The 23,221-nt window shown below is 44.6% G+C and overlaps 1 protein-coding gene across 4 annotated transcripts in view; it reads left to right on the top strand.

Annotated features, from left to right (window-relative positions):
- atxn1a (ataxin 1a) overlaps window positions 1-22,380 on the top strand; it is a 191,433-nt gene extending 169,053 nt beyond the window's left edge. For 3 of the 4 annotated variants that reach the window (XM_055876640.1, XM_055876638.1, XM_055876641.1), the window contains 3 exons: window positions 10,807-10,901; window positions 10,935-13,212; window positions 14,384-22,380. In XM_055876640.1, coding sequence (XP_055732615.1) covers window positions 11,326-13,212; window positions 14,384-14,989 — 2,493 coding nt within the window. In that variant the 5' untranslated portion in view covers window positions 10,807-10,901; window positions 10,935-11,325 and the 3' untranslated portion in view covers window positions 14,990-22,380. Of the gene's footprint in view, window positions 1-10,806; window positions 13,213-14,383 lie in introns of all 4 variants that reach the window. The other variant, XM_055876639.1, reaches the window with a different exon arrangement.
- Window positions 22,381-23,221: the final 841 nt, after the last annotated feature.

Here is a 23,221-nt window from a genome sequence, read left to right as displayed (position 1 = left end):
AAGAAAGCAGAAAGCTTTGAGACGTAGCTATGCTTGGTGTGCCTTAAGAAAGATTGGATTGAGGTGAATAGACTTAGGTCTCAGACTGAATGAACAGATAAAGGTTTTTATGTAAGATGGAGAAGCTAGTGTCTTGATGAGAATTCTCTCCTCTGCCTATTCTACATGATAGAATAAACATGGAGTCAGCTCAGACACCGTAATACCAATATAATTACAAGTTATAATTAGACGTTATTGTGTCCTTAACTCAAGAAAATAAAACAAATTGTATCTCAAAACAATTATGATAATTGGCTACTAAACATGAACTTTTGCACCCTGATGATAAGTGTACGGTGAAGAAAACAGAAAAAAGGGATGGAGAGAGAGAGAGAGTGAAACAGAGAGAGAGAGAGAGAGAGAGAGAAAGAGAGACAGAGAGAGAAAGAGAGAGAAAGAGAGAGAGTGGGACAGAGAGAGAGAGAAAGAGAAACAGACAGAGAGAGAGAGTGAGACAGAGAAAGAGAGAGAGAGAGAGAAAGAGAGACAGAGAGAGATAGAGAAAGAGAGACAGAGAGAGAAAGAGAGAGTGAGACAGAGAGAGAGAGAGAGAGAGTGAGACAGAGAGAGAGTGAGACAGAGACAGAGTGAGAAAGAGAGACAGAAAGAGAAAGAGAGAAGACAGATGAAAAGAAGAAAGTTCCAGATACAAAGGAAAACTTAAGAAGGAAGGGCCCTACACCGCCAGGGCCACACAGAGCCAGGGTAGCACAGAGCCAGTGCCACACAGAGCCAGGGTCGCACAGAGCCAGTGCCACACAGAGCCAGGGTCGCACAGAGCCAGGGCCACACAGAGCCAGGGTAGCACAGAGCCAGTGCCACACAGAGCCAGGGTCGCACAGAGCCAGGGCCACACAGAGCCAGGTTCACACAGAGCCAGGGCCACACAGAGCCAGGGCCACACAGAGCCAGGGCCACACAGAGCCAGAGCCGCACAGAGCCAGGGCCACACAGAGCCAGGGTAGCACAGAGCCAGTGCCACACAGAGCCAGGGTCGCACAGAGCCAGGGCCACACAGAGCAAGGGTCGCACAGAGCCAGGGCCACAGAGAGCCAGGTTCACACAGAGCCAGGGCCACACAGAGCCAGAGCCGCACAGAGCCAGGGCCACACAGAGCCAGGGTAGCACAGAGCCAGGGCCACACAGAGCCAGGGTCGCACAGAGCCAGGGCCACACAGAGCCAGGGTCGCACAGAGCCAGGGCCTCACAGAGCCAGGGCCACACAGAGCCAGGGTAGCACAGAGCCAGGGCCACACAGAGCCAGGGTCACACAGAGCCAGGGCCACACAGAGCCAGGGTCGCACAGAGCCAGGGCCACACAGAGCCAGGGCCACACAGAGCCAGGGTCGCACAGAGCCAGGGCCACACAGAGCCAGGGCCACACAGAGCCAGGGCCACACAGAGCCAGGGCCACATAGAGCCAGGGTAGCACAGAGCCAGGGCCACACAGAGCCAGGGCCACACAGAGCCAGGGTAGCACAGAGCCAGGGCCACACAGAGCCAGGGCCACACAGAGCCAGAGCCTCACAGCGAAACTTCGGGGATTTTTAGTTTTTTACCGATGTTGGTTCAATTTGTCACCAAAGCCCCTTATACCACCCACCACTGCGACCTGTATGCTCTAGTCGGCTGGCCCTCGCTACATATTCGTCGCCAGACACACAGGCTCCAGGTCATCTATAAGTCTATGCTAGGTAAAGCTCCGCCTTATCTCAGCACATTGGTCACGATAACAACACCCACCCGTAGCACGCGCTCCAGCAGGTATATCTCACTGGTCATCCCCAAAGTTAATACCCCCTTTGGCCACCTTTCCTTCCAGTTCTCTGCTGCCAATGACTGGAACGAATTGCAAAAATCGCTGAAGCTGGAGACTTATATTTCCCTCACTAACTTTAAATATCAGCTATTGGAGCAGCTAACCGATCGCTGCAACTGTACATAGCCCATCTGTAAATAGCCCACCCAATCTACCTACTTCATCCCCATATTGTTTTTATTTACTTTTCTGCTCTTTTGCAGACCATTATTTCTACTTGCACATCACCATCTGCTCATCTATCACCCCAGTGTTCATTTGCTAAATTGTAATTACTTTGCTACTATGGCCTATTTATTGCCTTACCTCCTCACTCCATTTGCACACACTGTATATAGACTTTCTTTTTTTTCTATTGTGTTATTGACTGTACGCTTGTTTATTCCATGTGTAACTCTTTGCTTTATCTTGGCCAGGTTGCAGTTGTAAATGAGAACTTGTTCTCAACTAGCCTACCTGGTTAAATAAAGGTGAAATTAAAAATGTTTAAAAAATAATAATAATAATTTGAATTCCATTTTGCGTGCGTCTATTTCTATGGGTACCACCACTGTTCATGACACAAACTGTTATACCCCCTCTTGTTGGTGGAGAGAATTTTGCAGGTTTAAAGTTTATTTCCTGCAATTCTACACATCTTGCCATGGGCTGCATAGCAAATATTCTTGCAATGCTATACATTTTGCGATGTCTAATGTGTATTCATGTGATATTTGAGTGACTAGAATATTACAACAATATCTATGGGCAAAAAAACAGAACCAAAAAAAATGTTAGCTGACATGGGCTAGTTGATCTGGACATTTCTGACAAGTTATAGCTCTCTAAGGTATACAATGACTAACATGATGAGGAACTGATGATGCACTGCCCAATCTCTTAATTGCACTTTGTGCATTCTACTATTACAACTTTCAAGAGTAAGTTCAAAGCCAGACTGGGTTCCTTTAAAAAAAAATCTGTTTGGGAACAACTGGTATAATAATGCAGAAAGCGTGGTAATTAAATACAATGACCATAATCCATTGCGCGGCTACTTGTCCGGTCTATGTGGAGCAGACACGGAGAAGGAAAGAAGAGAGAGAAATTAGCGATTGAGAGGTATAGAGAGCAGTTGCTTCACAAGGTATCTCTACCTGAAAATACATGATCCAAGTGATTGATAGATGTTATTCAGCAGTTATAAAAGTATGCCTTATTTACATTGAAGAACTACTAAAATAGTGCTTTTATCAGACAGCACAGGTAGCAGAGATGAGATGATGACTTGGAATGAAAGACTAAAGTCAACAAATAAAATAAATGTAATATACACATCAACTTAAATATTCTATTAAAGTAAAGTCATGTGACTAAATGAGGGTTAATAAGTGATAAGCAGTAATGGGCAGTCACTACCACCATGGGCCTTTTATTCATTGTTTATTCTGTGTTATTACAGCATTCAACCCACATAATGCATAGTGCATTTAATGAAAAAAAATTGAATTCTGAACGGATATTGAAAACCTTGATCGAACCAAAAACCGAACTGACCTCAAAAAGCTCTAATCGCTCAGCGCTATGCAGCGCAGAAGAATAATAAAAGGTGTGTGTGTGTGTGTGTGTGTGTGTGTGTGTGTGTGTGTGTGTGTGTGTGTGTGTGTGTGTGTGTGTGTGTGTGTGTGTGTGTGTGCGCGCACTCCATTTGACGTCCCCTGGTACTGTAGCACTGCGAAAACTCATAGATTATGGGCCCCTGTTTGAAATGCAAAAAACACACACACACACACACACACACACACACACACACACACACACACACACACACACACACACACACACACACACACACACAGGGTGGTTGCAATCGATATATCAAACCAGCCATAACAGGATAAAACATTGGGTCTTTGTCCGTGTCATTTGCTGCCAGTTGTCTTTACCAGTGGGTGGATAGGCGATAAAGCTATAGAACACACACACACACACACACACACACACACACACACACACACACACACACACACACACACACACACACACACACACACACACACACACACACACACACACACACACACACACACACACACACACACACACTAAAGCTTTAGTGCCTGTTTAGCTGTTGATATGGTTTAGCTGGCTGCAGTGTCTGCCTTCAAACAAGGTTGTGTAAGTAAGCAATAAATAAAAGCTTAATGGCTGCACACACACACACACACACACACACACACACACACACACACACACACGAACACTGCCTATCTAGGTTTGAACTGAGTCAACAGTTAGCCGTGTTGATATGCTCAGCCTGTGTCTTAGTAGTGCATAACCTGTCTCTTGTCAATGTTTATATCAATTTAGAATGTCCTTGCAGAGATGTGAGAAGTTGAATAAGTGTCAGGAATCCAGAGGTAGTTGGGTTTCTGTGCAAGCATGTGTTAGCAAGGGCAGAGAAAGAGTATGTGTGTGTGTATGGGTCGTTTTGCATTTCAAACAGGGGTCCGTGATCTATGAGGTGTCGCAGTGCCACAGCACCAGGGGACGGAAGGCAGAGTGCATACCTTCCACACACACAGACACACATTCGCAGCTTTGGTGGTTGCTGCATGTGTGTGCACACACTCACCCACATGCATATTTTGTGTGGAGCTGCCTGTACATTATTAATGAGCTTCACACTGAGTGTTCCCTCTCCCTCAGCGGGAGGTCCTCTCACTGACGCAGCACGCACAGCTATCACAGATTGCAAAAATCGATGCTCACACACACACCTCTCACCTTCCTAGGATGACGTGCCATTTAACCCCAATAATCTCTTTTCTAGTTGTAATGTGTGAAGGAGTTGTATGGTTAGTATTCTCTTCCATTGTGGTTAGTATTCTCTTCCAGTGTGGTTAGTATTCTCTTCCAGTGTGGTTAGTATTCTCTTCCAGTGTGGTTAGTATTCTCTTCCAGTGTGGTTAGTATTCTCTTCCAGTGTGGTTAGTATTCTCTTCCATTGTGGTTAGTATTTTCTTCCAGTGTGGTTAGTATTCTCTGTCAGTGTGGTTAGTATTCTCTTCCAGGATGGTTAGTATTCCCTTCCAGTGTGGTTAGTATTGTCTTCCAGTGTGGTTAGTATTCTCTTCCAGTGTGGTTCATATTCTCTTCCAGTGTGGTTAGTATTCCTTTCCAGTGTGGTCAGTATTCTCTTTCAGTGTGGTTAGTATCCGTTCCATTGTGGTTAGTATTCTCTTTCAATATGGTTAGAATTTTTTTCCATTGTGGTTAGTATTCTTTTCCAGTGGGATTAGTATTCTCTTCCATTGTGGTTATTGTTCTGTTCTAGTGTGGTTGGTATTTTCTTCCATTGTGGTTAGTTTTTTCCCCAGTGTGGTTAGTATTCTCTTCCAGTGTTGTTATTGTTCTCTTCCAGTGTCGCTAGTGTTCTCTTCCAGTGTGGTTAGTATTCTCTTCCAGTGTCGCTAGTATTCTCTTCCAGTGTGGTTAGTATTCTCTTCCGGTGTGGTCAGTATTCTTTTGCGGTGTGGTCAGTATTCTCTTTGAGTGTGGATATTATCCTCTTCCAGTGTGGTCAGTATTCTCTTCCAGTGTGGTGATTATTCTCTTCCAGATTGGTTATTGGGGTTAGTGTTCTCTTCCAGTGTGGTTAGTTTTTTTTCCAGTGTCGTTAGTATTCTCTTCCAGTGTGGTTAATATTCTCTTACAGTGTTGTTAGCATTCTCTTCCAGTGTGGTTTGTGTTCTCTTCCAATGTTGTTATTGTTCTCTTCCAGTGTGGTTTGTATTCTCTTCCAGTGTTGTTAATATTCTCTTCCAGTGTTGTTGGTACTCTCTTCCAATTTGGTTAGTATTACCAGTGTCATTAGTTTTCTCTTCCTGTGTGGTTAGTATTCACTTCCAATGTGGTTAGAATCCTCTTCCAGTGTGGTTAGTATTCTCTTCCGGTGTGGTTATTGGGGTTAGTGTTCTCTTCTAGTGTGGTTAGTATTCTCTTCCAATGTGGTTAGTATCCTCTTCCATTTTGGTCAGTATTCTCTTCCAGTGTGGTTAGTATTCTCTTCCAATGTGGTTATTGTTCTCCTCCAGTGTGGTTAGTTTTTCTTCCAGTATCATTCGTTTTCTCTTCCAGTGTGGTTAGTATTCTCTTACAGTGCTGTTAGTATTCTCTTCCAGTGTGGTTAGTATTCTCATCCAGTGTTGTTAGTATTCACTCCAGTGTAGTTAATATTCTCTTCCAGTGAGGTCAGTATTATCTTCCAGTGTGGTTAGTATTCCTTTCTAGTGTCGTTAGTTTTCACTTCCACTGTGGTTAGTATCCTCTAACAGTGTGGTCAGTATTCTCTTCCAGTGTGGTTAGTATTCTCTTCCAGTGTGGTCAGTATTCACTTCCACTGGGGTTAGTATCCTCTTACAGTGTGGTTAGTATCCTCTTACAGTGTGGTCAGTATCCTCTTACAGTGTGGTTAGTATTCTCTTCCAGTGTGGTTAGTATTCTCTTCCAGTGTGGTCAGTATTCACTTCCACTGTGGTTAGTATCCTCTTACAGTGTGGTTAGTATCCTCTTACAGTGTGGTCAGTATCCTCTTACAGTGTGGTTAGTATTCTCTTCCAGTGTGGTTAGTATTCTCTTCCAGTGTGGTCAGTATTCTCTTCCAGTGTCGTTATTGGGGTTAGAATTCTCTTCCGGTGTGGTTAGTGCGGTTAGTATTCTATTCCATTGTGGTTATTATTCTCTTCTAGTGTGGTTGTTATTTTCTTCCAGTGTGGTTAGTGTTCTCTTACAGTGTGGTTAGTATTCTCTTACAGTGTTGTTAGCATTCTCTTCCAGTGTGGTTCGTTTTCTCTTCCAGTGTTGTTGTTGTTCTCTTCCAATGTGTTTTGTATTCTCTTCCAGTGTTGTTAATATTCTCTTCCAGTGTTGTTAGTACATTCTTCCATATTGGTTAATATTATCTTCCAGTGTGGTCAGTATTATCTTTCAGTGTTGTTCGTATTTTTTCTTCCAGTATCGTAGTTTTTTCTTCCAGTGTGGTTATTACTCTCTTCCAGTGTGGTTAGTATTCTTTTCCATTGTGATTAGTATTCTCTTCCAGTGTGGCTAGTATTCTCATCCATTGTGGTTATTATTCTCTCCCAGTGTGGTTAGTGTTGTCTTCCGGTGTGATTAGTATTCTCTTCCAGTGTGGTTGGTTTTTTCTTCCAGTATTGTTAGTATCATCTTCCAGTGCTGTTAGTATTGTTTTCTAGTGTTAGTATTCTCTTCCGGTGTGGTTATTGTTCTATTCCAGTGTGGTTAGTGTTGTCTTCCAGTGTGGTTAGTATTCTCTTCCGGTGTGGTTAGTATTCTGTTCCAATGTGGTTAAAATTCTCTTCCAGTATTGTTACTATTCTCTTCCATTGTGGTTAGTTTCTCTTCCAATGTGGTTAGTACCCTCTTCCAGTGTTGTTAGTTTTCTCTTCCAGTTTGGTTATTGGGGTTAGTATTCTCTTCCAGTGTGGTTTGTATTCTCTTCCAGTGTGGTTAGTTTTCACTTCCAGTGTCGTTTGTATCCTCTTCCAGTGATGTTAATATTCACTTCCAGTGTGGTTAGGATTCTCTTCCAGTATGGTCAGTATTCACTTCCAGTGTGGTTATTTGGGTTAGTTTTCTCTTCCATTGTGGTTATTATTCTCTTCCAGTGTGGTTAGTATTCTCATCTGGTGTGGTCAGTATTCTCTTCCAGTATGGTCAGTATTCTCTTCCAGTGTGGTTATTGGGGTTAGTATTCTCTTCCAGTGTGGTTAGTTTTCTCTTCCGTTGTGGTTATTATTCCCTTCCAGTGTGTTTAGTATTGTTTTCCAGTGTGGTTATTATTCTCTTCCAGTGTGGTTAGTATTCTCATCTGGTGTGGTCAGTATTCTCTTCCAGTGTGGTTATTGGGGTTAATATTCTTTTCCAGTGTGGTTAGTGTTCACTTCCAGTGTGGTTTGTATTCTCTTCCAGTGATGTTAATATTCCTTTCCAGTGGTGTTAATATTCTCTTCCAATTTTGTTAATATTATCTTTGAGTGTGGTCAGTAATATCTTTCAGTGTGGTTAGTATTCCGTTCCAGTGTGGTCAGTATTCTCTTTCAGTGTGGTTAGTATTCTCTTCTGGTGTGGCTAGTATTCTTTTCCGGTGTGATTAGAATTCTCTTCCATGTGGTTAATATTATTTTCCAGTGGGGTTAGTGTTCTCTTCCATTGTGGTTAGTATTTTCTTCCAGTATCATTAGTATTCTGTTCCAGTGTGGTTTGTATTCTGTTCCAGTGTTGTTAGTATTCTCTTCCAGTGTGGTTTGTATTCTGTTCCAGTGTGGTTAGTATTCTCTGCCAGTGTGATTAGTTTTCTTTTTCCACTGTGGTAGTATTCTCTTGCAGTGTTGTTAGTATTCTCTTCCAGTGTGGTTATTGTGATTAGTATTTTCGTCCAGTATCATTAGTATTCTCTTCCAGTGTGGTTAGTATTCTCTTCCATTGTGGTTAATATCCTCTTCCAGTGTGGTCAGTATTCTCTTCCATTGTGGTTATTATTCTCTTTTTGTGCGGTTGGTATTTTCTTCCGGTGTGGTTAGTGTTCTCTTCCAGTGTGGTTAGTTTTTTTCCCAGTGTCGTTAGCATATTCTTCCAGTGTGGTTAGTATTCTCTTACAATGTTGCTAGTATTCTCTTCCAGTGTGGTTCGTTTCCTCTTCCGGTGTGGTTATTATTCTTTTCCAGTGTGGTTAATATTCTCTTTCAGTGTGGTCAGTTTTCTCTTCTAGTGTCGTTAGTATCATCTTCCAGTGTTGTTAGTATTGTCTTCTAGTGTTTTTTGTATTCTCTTCCGGTGTGGTTAGTATTCTCATCCATTGTGGTTATTATGCTCTTCCAGTGTGGTTAGTATTCTGTTCCAATGTGGTTAAAATTCTCTTCCAGTATTGTTAGTACTCTTCCATTGTGGTTAGTATTCTCTTCCAATGTTGTTAGTATTCTCTTCCAGTGTGGTTAATTTTCTCTTCCATTGTGGTCAGTATTCTTTTCCAGTGTGGTTAGTATTCTCTTCCAGTGTGGTTAGTATTCTCTTCCAGTGTGGTTAGTATTTTCTTCCAGTATCATTTGTATTCTCTTCCAGTGTGGTTCGTATTCTTTTCCAGTGTTGTTAGTAATCTCTTCCAGTGTTGTTAATATTCTCTTTCCGTGTGGTTAGTATTCTCTTCCAGTGTCGTTAATATTCTCTTCCAGTGTGGTTATTTGGGTTAGTATTCTCTTCCAGTGTGGTTAGTATTCTCTTCCAGTGTGGTTAGTATTATCTTCCAGTGTGGTTAGTATTCTTTTCCTGTTTGGTTAATATTCTCTTCAAGTGTGTTTAGTATTCTCTTCCAGTGTGGTTAGTATTCCTTTCCAGTGTGGTTAGTATTCTTTTCCAGTGTGGTTATTATTATCTTCCAGTGTGGTTAGTTTTGTCTTCCAGTGTTGTTAATATTCTCTTTCAGTGTTGCTTGTATTCTCTTCCAGTGTGGATGTCCATTCTATTGTGTTTGTGTATGGCGCCGGAGGGGATGAGAGAATAATGTGTATGGTGCCGGAGGGGATGAGAGAATAATGGCTGCTGTTTTTGGGCTCCTAACCAACTTTGCAATTTTGTGTGTTTTTTTGTACTGTTTGTGACTTATTTTGTACATAATGTTTCTGCTGCTGTCTATTATGACCGAGAAGAGCCTCTGGATATCAGAACAGCGATTTCTCACCTTGAACTGGACGAAAAACATTTATTTAATGAGTCCAACGCAAAGGATATACTGTTTCTCTGAGACCAGGTCCAAATCCCTGTGATTCGTGTGAAGAAAAGACAGACAGGGAGAGGAGATTGGGGTGCCTTGTGAGAATTTGTCGGCGAGTGTGTAACCCGCCTCTACCATCCGTTATGTTGGCCAACGTACAATCACTGGAGAATAAACTGGATGAGCTCCATTCAAGACTATCCTACCATTGGGACATAAAAACTGTAATATCTTACAGTACTCTTCCTCTCAGTACCACTAACCCCACCAGCAACAGAGCGTGCAGCATCACTATGAGGCCTACACCTCCCATGATACATCAGGGCTACGGACCTCTCTAATGCTAGTGCCCAACAGCCGCGGAGGACCAGACCACCACCAAGTCTAGGTCCAAGAGGCTCCTTAACAGCTTCTACCCCCAAGCCATAACACTGCTGAACAATTAATCAAATGGCCACCCAGACTATTTACATTGACACCCCCCCCACCCCCCACCCCTTTTGTTTCTAAACTGCTGCTTCTCGCTGTTTATTATCTATGCATAGTCACTTTACCCCTACCTACATGTATAAATTACCTCAACTAATCTGTACCCCTGCACATTGACTCGTTACCAGTACCCCCTGTATATAGCCTCTTTATTGTTATTTTATTGTGTTACTTAAAAAAAAAAAAAACTTTCGTTTATTTAGTAAATATTTTCTTAACTCTATTTCTTGAAATGCATTGTTGGTTAAGGGCTTGTAAGTAAGGTCTATCTATACCTGTTGTGTTCGGCGCGTGTGACAAATACAATTTGATTTGATTTGTGGCCTCCCGGGTGGCGCAGTGGTCTAGGGCACTGCATCTGCGCCACCAGAGTCTCTGGGTTCGCGCCCAGGCTGGGCTGGGTTCGCGCCCAGGCTCTGTCGCAGCCGGACGCAACCGGGAGGTCCGTGGGGCGACGCACAATTGGCATAGCGTCGTCCGGGTTAGGGAGGGTTTGGCCGGTAGGGATATCCTTGTCTCAGTATGTAAAAATGTAATTAAATGTATGCACTCTACTGTAAGTCGCTCTGGATAAGAGCGTCTGCTAAATGACTAAAATGTAATGATTTGTATGTGCGTGTGTGTGTTCAGTTTCTAATGTGTGTGTGTGTTGGAGAGCCTAATGTGTGTTCTTCTTTTTCCCCAGGTTCCCGCTGCCATCCAGGAGGCTAGCTCTCAGAGGGAAATGATTCCGCATGAAGTTGACGGACGGCTCTCTTCCTCTCTCCACGGAAACGGCAGGTGTGACTCTCGCTGCTCCCACGGCAACAGCAGGTGTGCCCCTCTCTGCTTCTCGCTGAGTCAGAGCCAGGCGCCCGACAGACGCTGAGCTACAGGACAGGACAGACCCCCTCCGTCCCTCTCTACTCCCTCCACCCTACCCCCTCTAACTTACCCCCTACTCCCTCTAACTTACCCCCTCCAACCTTCCAGTCCTCTGACCCCAGCCACCCACACAACCAGCAGGAGGGCCTATTCTGTCAACGAGGAAAAGCCAAGAGACAGAGAGAGAGTGAGGGAGACAGCCGAAGACAGGAGTGAAATAGAGAGTGAACGAGGGAAAGACCGAGATAGGAACAGAAAGAGAATTCTAAAGTGACAGTGTGAGAGAGACAAGCCAAGGCTAGTGTATGTCACAGGAAGTTGAGAGAGAAAAGATAACAGTATGAAGTCCAACCAGGAGCGCAGCAACGAGTGTCTGCCCCCCAAGAAGAGAGATTTCCCAGCCAGCACTGTGGACGAGAGGCCCCTGGTGATGGCGCCTGCCAGTGAGAGCCAGCGCGGAGAGAACCTGGCATGGCTGGCCAGCGTAGCCAGCGGGCACAACAGCGGGCACGATAGAGACAGTGGCGGAGGTGGCCTCGATGGCAGTAGAGGTGGGCAGCGTATCAGCACTCCCATTGAGTCTGACGGGCCACAGTACAAACCGCTATGCTCCACCATCACCACGCACACAGACTTCCTGGTCCCGTCCTCTATCTGTTCCATCTCCTCCTCCTCCTCTTCATCACATCAGTCCAGAGTGGTGACCACATCCCTCCCTGCCATGTACACCTCTACTTTGTCCCAACCAGGGGGGACGATCCAGTACACCCAGCTGCCCCCCAACCTCCAGTTCATCAGTTCCCCTTACACAGGCCCCTACGCTGGCTACATCTCCTCCCAGCTCCTCTCTCCCCCTCCACCCACCTCCACATCCCAACGCTCCCACCCTGACCCTGACCCCTACCCCAACACCACCATCACCTCCCAGTCCCAGATCTCTGGTTCCTCTCTGAGCGTGGCCCCCCAGACTGCTCCCTCGCCCCACGGTGGGACACACCACCTGCCCCTCCACCTGCACTCCCATCCCCACCACACCCTGGCCCTCAGCGGGGGCTCCCAGGTGCTGGTCCAGTACACAGGCCCCGGCCCTGAGGGGCCCCTGACTAAGAGAGAGGAGGGCCGACCCAGGGAGTTGCACAATGGAGATCAGAGGGGCCGCTATGAGAGAAAGGAAAGCAAAGGAACCCCCTCCTCTTCTTCCTCCTCTTCCTCTCAGTACCACCAACTCCACCAGCAGCAGAGCGCACAGCATCACTATGAGGCCTACACCTCCCATGATGCATCAGGGCTAAGGACCTCTCTAATGCTAGTGCCCAACAGCCGCGGAGGACCAGACAACCACAGCCCCGACAAACTACCGCCATCCGCCGCCTCGCACACAGAGAAAGGCAGCATCCTCCTGGGTAAACCTGTGTCCTGCACCCCCTCCTCCTCCTCCTCCACCTCCTCCACGTTCACCTTCCCCCCTCCGCTCAGTGTGGAGAGTCTGAAGGCGGCCTCCCTGTCCCCTCACACCCACACAGTCATCCAGACCACACACAGCGCCAGCGACGCTTCGCCCCTCTCCCTGGGCCAACTCTCCACCAACACCAACTTCTACCAGGCTGGCCCCGGCGGGCAGCCCATCATCGGCTACCTGGCTGGGAGTGCAGGAGGGCAGCGGTACCACACCAGTCTGCCCCAGCACCTGCTCATCCCAGGGGCCCCAGGGTCTCAACCTATCATCATCCCCGTCAGTGGGGCCGGGGTCACCAGCCTGGAGGCTGGCCATGCTGCCCACATAGCCACTACAACCCAACCACAGTCCTTCCCCACCACGCTACCCCACACTTACGTCACCAACACTACCAACCCTAACCCCAACCCTAAAGATGAGCATCTATTCGAGGTCCCGGCACCCTATCCCCCTCTCTCCCACCCTGCCGGGGTTGGAGGTACTGTGGTCCAGGCCCAGCTACACCTCCCCGTGGTCCCAGCTCCCACGGCCCCCTCCTCAGCCCCCTCCTCAGCCCCGTCGCTGCCTTCCTACTTCATCAAGGGCTCTATCATCCAGCTGGCGGACGGGGAGCTGAAGCGCGTGGAGGACCTGAAGAGTGAGGACTTCATCCAGAGCGCTGAGATCAGCAGCGAGCTTAAGATAGACTCGTCCACCGTGGAACGCATCGACGGCAGCCACACGTCCAACTTCGCCATCGTACAGTTCTCCGTGGGCGAGCATCGCGCTCAGGTAGGAGAACACGTACTTATGAAGGCAAAACATTGTCCAAACACTAAGCATGCTCAACAATAGTAACATTGATAACATTGATAATCACAGGTAAGGGACAGACAGGGTCCTTAATGTCCATACTTAGAATGACATGAAATGTTACATCAAGAACACTTGGCAATCATAGTATTTACATCACATTTACTCCATAGACTATTATGGTGTTCTATAGTCAGTTTCCCTCTTGTTTGCCACCTATGAGGATCCTACATGCTTCATAGCCTCTGCTGGGAAAACTTCTCACAGTTCTCAGAACACTTCTAAAACCATCTCCTCTCTCTACTGTCTATTACATAGGACACCTATTTCCATCCATATATCCATGTTACACGCAACAACAAAGCTTGCTCAAACCACATAAGAGTTTTCCCACACACCTTCTCAGTGTGTGAAGATGATGATGAATCATAACATGTGTAGGAGGTTCAAAGGAGTTTAAAGATGAAGGACTAGAATGTGAGCTACTCAGCTAGCTGTATATATGACCACATGTGGGATTGTCATGGATCTGTTTTTTCAAATGTTCTGGTATTCCAGTTTCTCTCGCCCATTATCTCTCTCTCTCTCTCTCTCTCTCTCTTTTTGTTCTTTTATTCTTTCTTTCTCTCTCAATTTCTTTCTCGCTCCCCCGTTTCTCTTTCTCTCTCTCTCTCTCTCTCTCTCTCTCTCTCTCTCTCTCTCTCTCTCTCTCTCTCTCTCTCTCTCTCTCTCTCTCTCTCTCTCTCTCTCTCTCTCTCTCTCTCTCTCTCTCTCTCTCTCCTCTCTCTCTCTCTCTCTCTCTCTCTCTCTCTCTCTCTCTCTCTCTCTCTCTCTCTCTCTCTCTCTCTCTCTCTCTCTCTCTCTCTCTCGGGGGTCTGTTAAAATCTCATCATCTTTTTCATGTCTGTTCTCCGGTTCAGCCAACCCCTCAAACCAGCTTCTGTCTATCTCCCCCCATTCTCTGTCTCTGAAACATGGTCAGCCTCAGAGCATTACTGTATCAAAGACTTTCATTCTTATCTCTTTTCTCTCTTCTCGTCTTTTGTGCTTTTCAGATGTTTTCTTTTGAGGTAGTTTCTTCTCTGAGTTCATGTATATGATGTCTGATGTTTAACTTGTTTTTCTCCTGTCTGTTCTCTCTCTCCTTCAGGTGAGTGTGGAGGTGCTGCTGGAGTATCCCTTCTTCGTATTCGGCCAGGGCTGGTCATCGTGCTGCCCGGACCGGACCACTCAGCTGTTAGAACTACCCTGCACCAAGCTCTCAGTGGGGGACGTCTGCATCTCCCTCACCCTGAAGAACTTGAGGAACGGCTCCCTGAAGAAGACGCAGCAGACCCAGAACCAGGCTATTGAGATCACTACCAGCTGCAATATGGGCTCCATCCACGGCCCGCTCAAATCCTCCAGGTCAGCCAGACACGGGGAGCAAGAGAACGGGGTGGGCCAGAGGGGCTCCAGGAGTGGATGTGGGAGAGTGGTGGTTGGAGCAGGTGGAGGTGTTCAGATCGCCTCAGAGAATGGGGAACTGAGGTTCGGCGCCGGGGGAGAGGCCAACTCGAAAGGAGGCCAGCCTAGAGATTCAGAATCCAGTTTTGGTGCCGCCAAGCCGGTGAGCCGCAAGAGGAGATGGTCGGCCCCCGAGGGCCGTAAGGTGGAGAGGAGCGAGAAGGAGCCCCCGTTGACTCTGCCCAAACCTTCCTTTATCACTCAGGAGGTAAAGATCAGCATCGAAGGCAGGTCAAATATAGGCAAGTAGTGAAGGCAGGAGATTAAAACAAGACTGTTAATTCAAATATGGGATTGGATGGAGATTCAAAAAAGAAAAAGAAAGAAAGCCCACATAAAAAAATTATTTTCGATTTTTTCCTTGTTTTTATTTTCTACCCGGATTTCTGTACTGTAGGCAACATTTTACCCAGTACTTACATGTTATCACCTTACATTAAGTTAAGTTGGTAATAACATTGTAATAGATGCGTTCGGTATTACGTAAACAAGCAACCGGTGCAATTGTTTTGTTTTTTTTCCCACAAATCTCTGGGCGAGGGGTTTTGTGAAGTTTAGTAGATGTTTTATTGGTGGTTTTGTGGCACACAAGAGCACTGCGTGATACCTCTCTGGTCATGTGATGGCTGCAGGTGGACAAATACATCAAATGAATAAAACATGTAGCTTAAAACATTAGCTTTCCAATAGCGGCTAGGGGCATGACTAAACGGGTGTAATGTAGACCCGTGAGTGATGTCACTTCCTTTGTGATGTCACTTCTTGATACAGGCACTACTGACGAGAGTGTTCAGGAAGTCTGGACTTAATCACTCTCGACGCCACCCAGTTGCCATGGTGGCAGACTGAGTTGATATGATGTCATTTATCCCAAGTGACTCAAGACGTCTTTAGATAAGACAGTTCAAAAAGCGTCTGTAGCCATTTTAAACCCTCATGACTACACATCTAATCCTAAACAAGGGGTCACCGGAAGCCTCGATACTCATCCATCTAGACCACTTAGCTAGGTGATGTCATCCGGCAGGCCAGTCCAGCCAGGTGAGGTCATCGAGCGGCGCCAGTCCAGCCAGGTGAGGTCATCGAGCGGCGCCAGTGTGCCTCTAGAAAGAGGAAACTCTTCCTTCCTTTGTGTTTTGCTGACACTGATGTCTTTATGTTATTATTTTTGTTTTTGAAACATTTTTATTTTAACTTTTTAATTTAGTTTTTCTTGTCAATTTTGACCTTTCATCCTATCTTGCCCAGTGAGTTGATAATGATATATTTGATGATTGTCTAGAACTTTGAGATCAGGGGTCACATGTATGTACGTATAGTTTCAACCAAGGTGGTTAAGTTAAATGTCTATGTTATTCCTTTATACCCTAACAATGCATACATTTGCAATCACACTGGGTTGAAATGAACTATGAAAATAGGACGATGATTATACTCCATCCTTTTACTTGGTGCAACCTTTTTATTTGTATTCTTATGGAGAGAGAGGCAGAAAGAAAGAGGTTTTGTTACAAATGGCACCCTATTTCAATATAGTGCACTACTTTTGACCAAGGCCCTATCTCTATGAGCCCGGGTCAAAAGTAGTGCACTATGTAGGGAATAGGTTGCCATTTGGGACTCTGTCAGAAAGTCAGTGTTGAGTCTTTAGAGAGGAGAGGGACAGGAAGTTGTGTTGAAGCACTTTCATTTGCACACCTGTCACACTCACCAACTGATGAAAACACAACTATTATTATTATTATTGATCTCTTCATTAACACAGTACTGTATGTTTTTGTTATTTTGACTTAAGGAAGAAGTAGAACTCTGTGGCAGCAGCACTTTTGAACGATGAAGGGGGTCATGATGGTGTCTTGGTGTCTTGGGGTCACATTACCTTTGAAAGGGATGAATGTGACATGTGATGGAGTGAGTGCCAGTTAGGAGAGGGAGGGGAAGAGAGAATAGGAATATAGAAGAAGGTATAATATCAGAGAGTGCTTTTTGTTGAGGCACTTTACTCAAATCAAAACATGCTTTTCAAAAAATGTACTTTTCGACACGTAACTGCCTTGTTAAGGATATCAAAGGTCAATGAAATCCAGAAGAAGAATGGGTAAAGAATGGGAATAACTGTGGGAATGTCCAGGTATGTTGTGGACGAGATTGAGAGACAGTTATAGACGCTCTGGTCACAGAATATCTGAAGGGCGTCATATACATAATGTATGTATGCAAGTGTGCATGAATGCAGGTATGTGTTAGTGCACACACACTCACAAGAGCACACACACTCACACGGACACACACACGGAATACAGTACCCACACAGACAGGCACTCTCCTAAAGGAGAGGATTGTATGTATTTCATACTTGTTGATATACGTTTAGTATGTATACAAATACTTTTGTGGCATAGATATTTCCACTTGATGATATAGAGAAGCCAAGAGATTTGAGTAGCAGACGAAGATGATAGTTTGTCTCAGTGCTCTGTGCAGTGTGTGTTTGTTGGTGTGTGTGTGTGTGTGTGTACGTGTGTTTGGATATGTGTATAGAAATATCATATAACTTAATATAATATATCCAATGTAAAATGTCCAGTGTTTCTGTTTTTGGAGTTCTACTTAAGAGAAACTTGCAATTTGCACATCTGGAGAGGTAGTCAGTTGGGTGACATTACTTTTTGACTGTGTTCAAAATATACTTTTCTCTATATAGTGCACTGGCCAAAAGTAGTGCACTATATAGGGAATAGGATGCCATTTCAGACACAACTATGTTTTCAGCTAGGTTGCACACACACACAGAACTGAAACCCCATTTTACTGAATTGTAGCAGTTATTTAACAAGTGTGATCCATGCTGATTGTCTCCAATGCTCTCTGCTCTGCTCCTCATTGGACCACACCTGTGGCATGTCCAAGTCCCGCCCACTTGTTGCGTGTTTGGTTGAGAGACATTGTGGAGACGGGGGCGGGGCCACCAGCAGGTACACCTGTTGAGCTCTCTGATTGGCCGCGATTTTCAGGTGTGTTTAGGTGGTAGAAGATGTGGCAGAGAACTAGAAGTATGTAGAAGTTGCTTCTAACTACTGCTCTAGGTTCAAATGTTTAGTTCATCCGGCTAATGGTTAGTGTTAGGAGTGGGTGCAGGCCAGAGGAGGCTGGTGGGATGAGCTATAGGAGGACGGGTTCATTGTAATTGCTGGAATATTGGAACGGAGTCAAACATGTGGTTTCCATATGTTTGATACTGTTCCATATATTTCATTCCATCCATTCCAATGAGCCCGTCCTCCTATATCTCCTCCCACCAGCCTCCTCTGGTGTAGGCTAATCTGATCCTAGATCTGTGGTTAAGAACAACTCCTACGTGGACTGTGGTGAAATAGGAGGATGGATGCGGGTGGTCGGCGTAGTGATGGACGGATGGATGTGTGACTTGGATGGATGGATGGATGGATAAAGACAGATGGGTGATGGTGAGTGAGTATACACCCCGTATAGGTTTGAAAATGCTTTATTTTTTATAATAAAACAGGGTTTCTCAGATCAACACCACGGCAGTGCATCTTCATTTGTTCTTTTATAACATTGTTTTATTATGTCTTCTAAAGGTAGTTTATGAAAATGTGTGTGTGTGTGTGTGTGTGTGTATGTGTGCGTGCGTGCGTGCGTGCGTGTGTGTGTGTAAGGACAGGATGGGTATATTAATGACTGTTCCTTCTAGAGCTTCACCAAACTGGGTAAAATAGCAGGTATTTTAACCATTAGATACAGATGCCGTATCTTAATTTGATCATCTTGTTGTTGCAGGAGTATCCCTGCACAGCAAGAAATTCAAACTTGTAGTGTATTCAAGGTTTAAAAATGCTTCTTACGTTTGTAATTTCCACTTTCAAATTTCAGACTTGATTTGCCCTGATGAAACATTTATCAACCCCTATAAAACAATCTATTAATTATAATCTACATAAAAATTATCATTTGCTGCAGGATGTTGCTGCAGGATTATTTTCCTGCTCTGTGAAACTGGCTCAAATTAATATACGGAATCTGTATATGGTTTTGCATTCATACACATTGAACCAAAATGAGACCCTGGTTGAGTTAAGTATTGTTCTGACTGATTTACCCCTCCTAAACTCTCATTATGGGAAAATACAGCAAAACAATGACACACACACCATTCACCAATCAAACCCTTTCAGGTAATGTTTTCTAGTGCAAATGCATAGCATCATGGCAGTTGTGTGTGGGCTGCTTTCCAATAGCAATAGTCAGACAACAAGCATACCTTATAACCCATTAGAGTGCTCCTCCTCTCATACCTCCCTTTTATGGCCCGCCACAGATGGGGGGGGTGAAGCTGTGTTTCTAGAGAGCGCACTAGTTAAAAGCCTTTCCTCTCATCTCTCTCTCTGGCTGGCTATAACATGTCAATCGTTCCTCCTAGAAGCTCTCTGCAATAAAAACCGTCTCCCTCATTGTTAGAACCAAAATAAAGAGCTGCTTCCACACACACACACAGACACACACACACACACACACACACACACACACACACACACACACACACACACACACACACACACACACACACACACACACACACACACACACACACACACACACACACACATACACAGGCTCACATACAGGCTCACATACACCCTTCAAAGAATTCAATCAGCCGTTAACATACCAGCCTAGTCATTTCAGCAACTTTCAATTCCTATTAAGTTGTTGCAGTTGCACGGCCTGCCATTCAAAAAATTCAGGGAGATTTTCACATATGCAGTGACAGACTGTCCAGTAAGGACTACAGTACCCATGATGCTACACCCACTAGTGACCTCTAACCTCTGACTCCTAGTTCAGGAATTCATGGCCAGCCAGCCTCTGTCATACCCTCTCTAGAACCTCAGCAACCAGTTAGTTAGTTTACCCTCAGCAACCGCTAGCTACCTTCTATCAATGGCCTGGCCTTACATGTGCAACTGCCTTTTTCTTCCCCCTAGCACAGTTTCCTTCTGCTCTCTAGTTCCCACACACACACTCACTTTTTATTTTCTGTTGAGACATATTAGGTAACAGTGTTCATGCTCCAGTGGGGATGCTTGCGTGTTGAGATGAGTGTTATGTGAACCCAGAGATTCACCACAGTTTGTTTTTCTTGTTTTAGGAGTAAACAAAATAAACACACACACACACACACACATACAGGAATCCACATTCACCCGATCTGCAATGTCTGCTTAGGTCAGCTTTACAATCAAAGCAGTCAGGTTAGTTGGAGAGGTGAGAGGCGTAGTGGGCATGACAGGTAGGTAGTAGAGGACAGGACTCAAAGTAAGGGGAATGCAGTCAGGAGATTTAGCCTAATGTATAATACAATATAGTGGCTTGTTATAAGGTTGTATTCAAGTTGTACTAAAATTGTGTGAGGTTAAAATAAAGTAGTATTTAGATGGAGGGGACAGCAGAGCTTGTGGCAATTACACATTGTTATTTTAATTCTATTTAGTGTTTTTTATTTCTAGTTCAGGTAGTCCCAGTTCTTATCTATCAGGATAATGATTCCCGTTGTCCTTGGAATCATACAGTATGTGCAATAGTTGTCTTTGTTTATACTTTTTTCTCTCCCATTGTTGTGCCAAGTGTATGTAGCATTGTCCCTGTCTGATGTTTGTTAGCCATGTACTGTACGTGTCTTTGTCCGTACTCCTTTACTGTGCCCCTAAATTGTCTTCAATTTCATTTGCCTCACACTAGACCGATTTCTATAACTCAGGAAGGTTTAGTGCAGAGTGGGTGGATAAGAATGGAAATTGAGTGAGCATATTGCCTGTGTGTCAAGCTGGCAGCATACGCACGCCTACCGGTATGTAGAAGTATGTCTTTGACCTCAGTAAATGGAATGCTTTGTCAGTCACCGCTCCAGCTAGAAGTTCATTTACAGTCTGACTGTCAAGAAGCTAGATACACAAAACCATTCTCCATTCTGCAGTCCAGGAAAACTGTCAGTCAGAGAGAGTGATGTAAGATAGAGAAGAAGAAAAATAGTATTGAGTGATATTGAAAGACAGAGACATGCGCCTGGCTAGGGAGAGGTGTACTGTGCTTGTCCTTGGAGAGCCATTCTTGGGATGTTTGTGGTTTTGTGAGGGAGAGGTTAAGGACAGGTGACATGGTAGTACCATGATGTCAGTGGAAGAGGTATGTATGTAGTGTTGACATAGAGAGTCTCTCTGCCCTGGGGCTGTTGGCTTTCAGGTGGATTTACAATGTTTATCAGCCTCTGGTGAAGTAAGGGGACATTCCTGTTCCCTTAGAAAGACTTGTGCTCTGTGTTAGTACTCCTGGCCTCTGTCCAGTTTCTACTGTGTGTTGTTCATCTGCATCATGTCAATGGCTGTGTGAGAGTGTGGAGAGACATGTTTGCCTAAGGCTAGTTGCATACAGGTATGTGGAAATATGTGTGTACACTTTTTTGTTTAAACTTGAGATAGGTTGTCCCCACCAGCCTTTCATAATGATGTTGTTTATTTTCTGTGTGCGTGTGTATATGTGCGTGTGTGTGTGCCTGCGTGTGCGTGTGTGTGGTGTTCTCTCCTATGGACTTTGAGATCACTAGCCCTAACCCTCAATAAGGTCCAGAGAGAAAAGACAGATGACAGAGTTATTATAACCTAATATATTAGTGGGGACCACTTTTGTAAAACCAACCAATAAAGATGCACATTTAAAGTAGCCGACTAACGGCGTAGACTTGATACTGTTTCAGCACTTTCTAAACCCAGAGGAACGGTCTAGTCTAAACCCTCATCTCAGACCAAGGCCTTTCCAGAGGTATAACATTCTATATATATATATATATATATATATATATATCTATATATATATATATAGAGAGAGAGAGAGAGAGAGAGAGAGAGAGAGAGAGAGAGAGAGAGAGAGAGAGAGAGAGAGAGAGAGAGAGAGAGAGAGAGAGAGAGAGAGAGAGAGAGAGAGAGAGAGAGAGAGAGAGAGAGAGAGAGACTCTATTGGCTCCATCCCGCCTAGCGTCCGGCACGTTCTTGGGTCCAACGTGTTAAGACGCTAGGCGGGTTTCCTGGTTCCACAGTATAACCAGGAAGTATTTTTCTCATGGACGCACCCTCTTTTTTTGTGTTTGGTCCTATTGTATAAAATACTTTTGCTTTCTTTATTTACCTACCTTTTCGGAATAGGACCTTTTCCTTGTCTTAGTCTCCTTTGTAGCACTCGACTCTGTCAGGAGACGTGATTGGACGTCTGTTTGGGGAATGTTTCATGTGACTTTGTGACAAGCCTCCTCATTGGAGGAGCACACACAGCTGACCTTGTTGTCTTTTTTTTATTTGCTTATTTACTTCTTGCACAAATGACAAATATAATGAATGTTGGTGTGAGCTTCAGCGTTTTGAAAAGAAAAGGCATGTGTTGTTGTTTTTATTGTTTATTGCCATGTTGTTGTTTTATTTTTGTTTATTTTTTGGCAAAAAAAAAAGAGAATGGTTTTGGCACCTTTTTGTGTTTAAACTGAACAGAATTCAATCAGGATTCCTTTGTTGAAACTTGACTGTTGTTTGACGTCTTGTCAATAAATGTCCGTACCGCTGGATAACCAACTCAGGCATAGAAAACTTCAATACGCCCATTAACCAAAATGGTTAAGTCGCCATCGTCATGCCCCCCCCCCCCCCCCCCCCCCCCCCCCCCGATTTAATGTTGGTGGGCTGTTCGATATGGGTTATTACTATAATTAGTTATTATATTTATATAATAAATATATAAATATAATTTATTATATAGATTATTATGATTAGGATTCTTATTGTACTGTTATATGCTGGAGATGGCTATGTGCTCTTAGTGTGGCCGTTTAGTGAGGAGGCATCGGTTGTCCTGGTCCTGCAGTGAAGGCCCATCATTCAGCACATCTATCTTTATCCCACTCTATCTATAACGACCAGCTGACAGACACTCACTTACTCAGAGATACGGCCTGTTCTGTGCTCTCTGACTTCCCACTTTTGACCCCTACACACTCTGAAGCCCAGAAAAGGGTCTTCTGTCAGCTGGGGTCCAGTAAATGTTGCCTACTGGTCAGAACACACAGCCTTGTGGCTAAAGACATGTCTGGGAGTTGGACTCTCTCCGTCGACCTTTGGTTTGGCTGCTGGTCAAACTGGACATATGTGGAGACGTAAGCGGAGAGTGGTATCCGCATTACAGGCTGCAAGTCACACAGAGAGCTGAGACACAACACAAGGACTGGCAAGGCAGGCAAAGACAAACTTGGACATGATGAGAGACGGAGCCAATCAGAACCAACCAACAACCAACTCATGTTATATAGATGATGTACTCCATCACCACCAACCCGTGTCTGTCACAGACCTCTATAGCAATCCAAACTGTCAGTGTATGTATTTGAGATCTGTAAGAACACACCTCTTAAGAAAAGAAGAAA

The sequence above is a fragment of the Salvelinus fontinalis genome, chromosome 22 (assembly GCF_029448725.1).
Source record: "Salvelinus fontinalis isolate EN_2023a chromosome 22, ASM2944872v1, whole genome shotgun sequence".
In the NCBI taxonomy this organism is placed as follows: domain Eukaryota; kingdom Metazoa; phylum Chordata; class Actinopteri; order Salmoniformes; family Salmonidae; genus Salvelinus; species Salvelinus fontinalis.
Note: the sequence above shows the minus strand (reverse complement) of the source record. Positions and strands in the feature narration are given on the sequence as shown.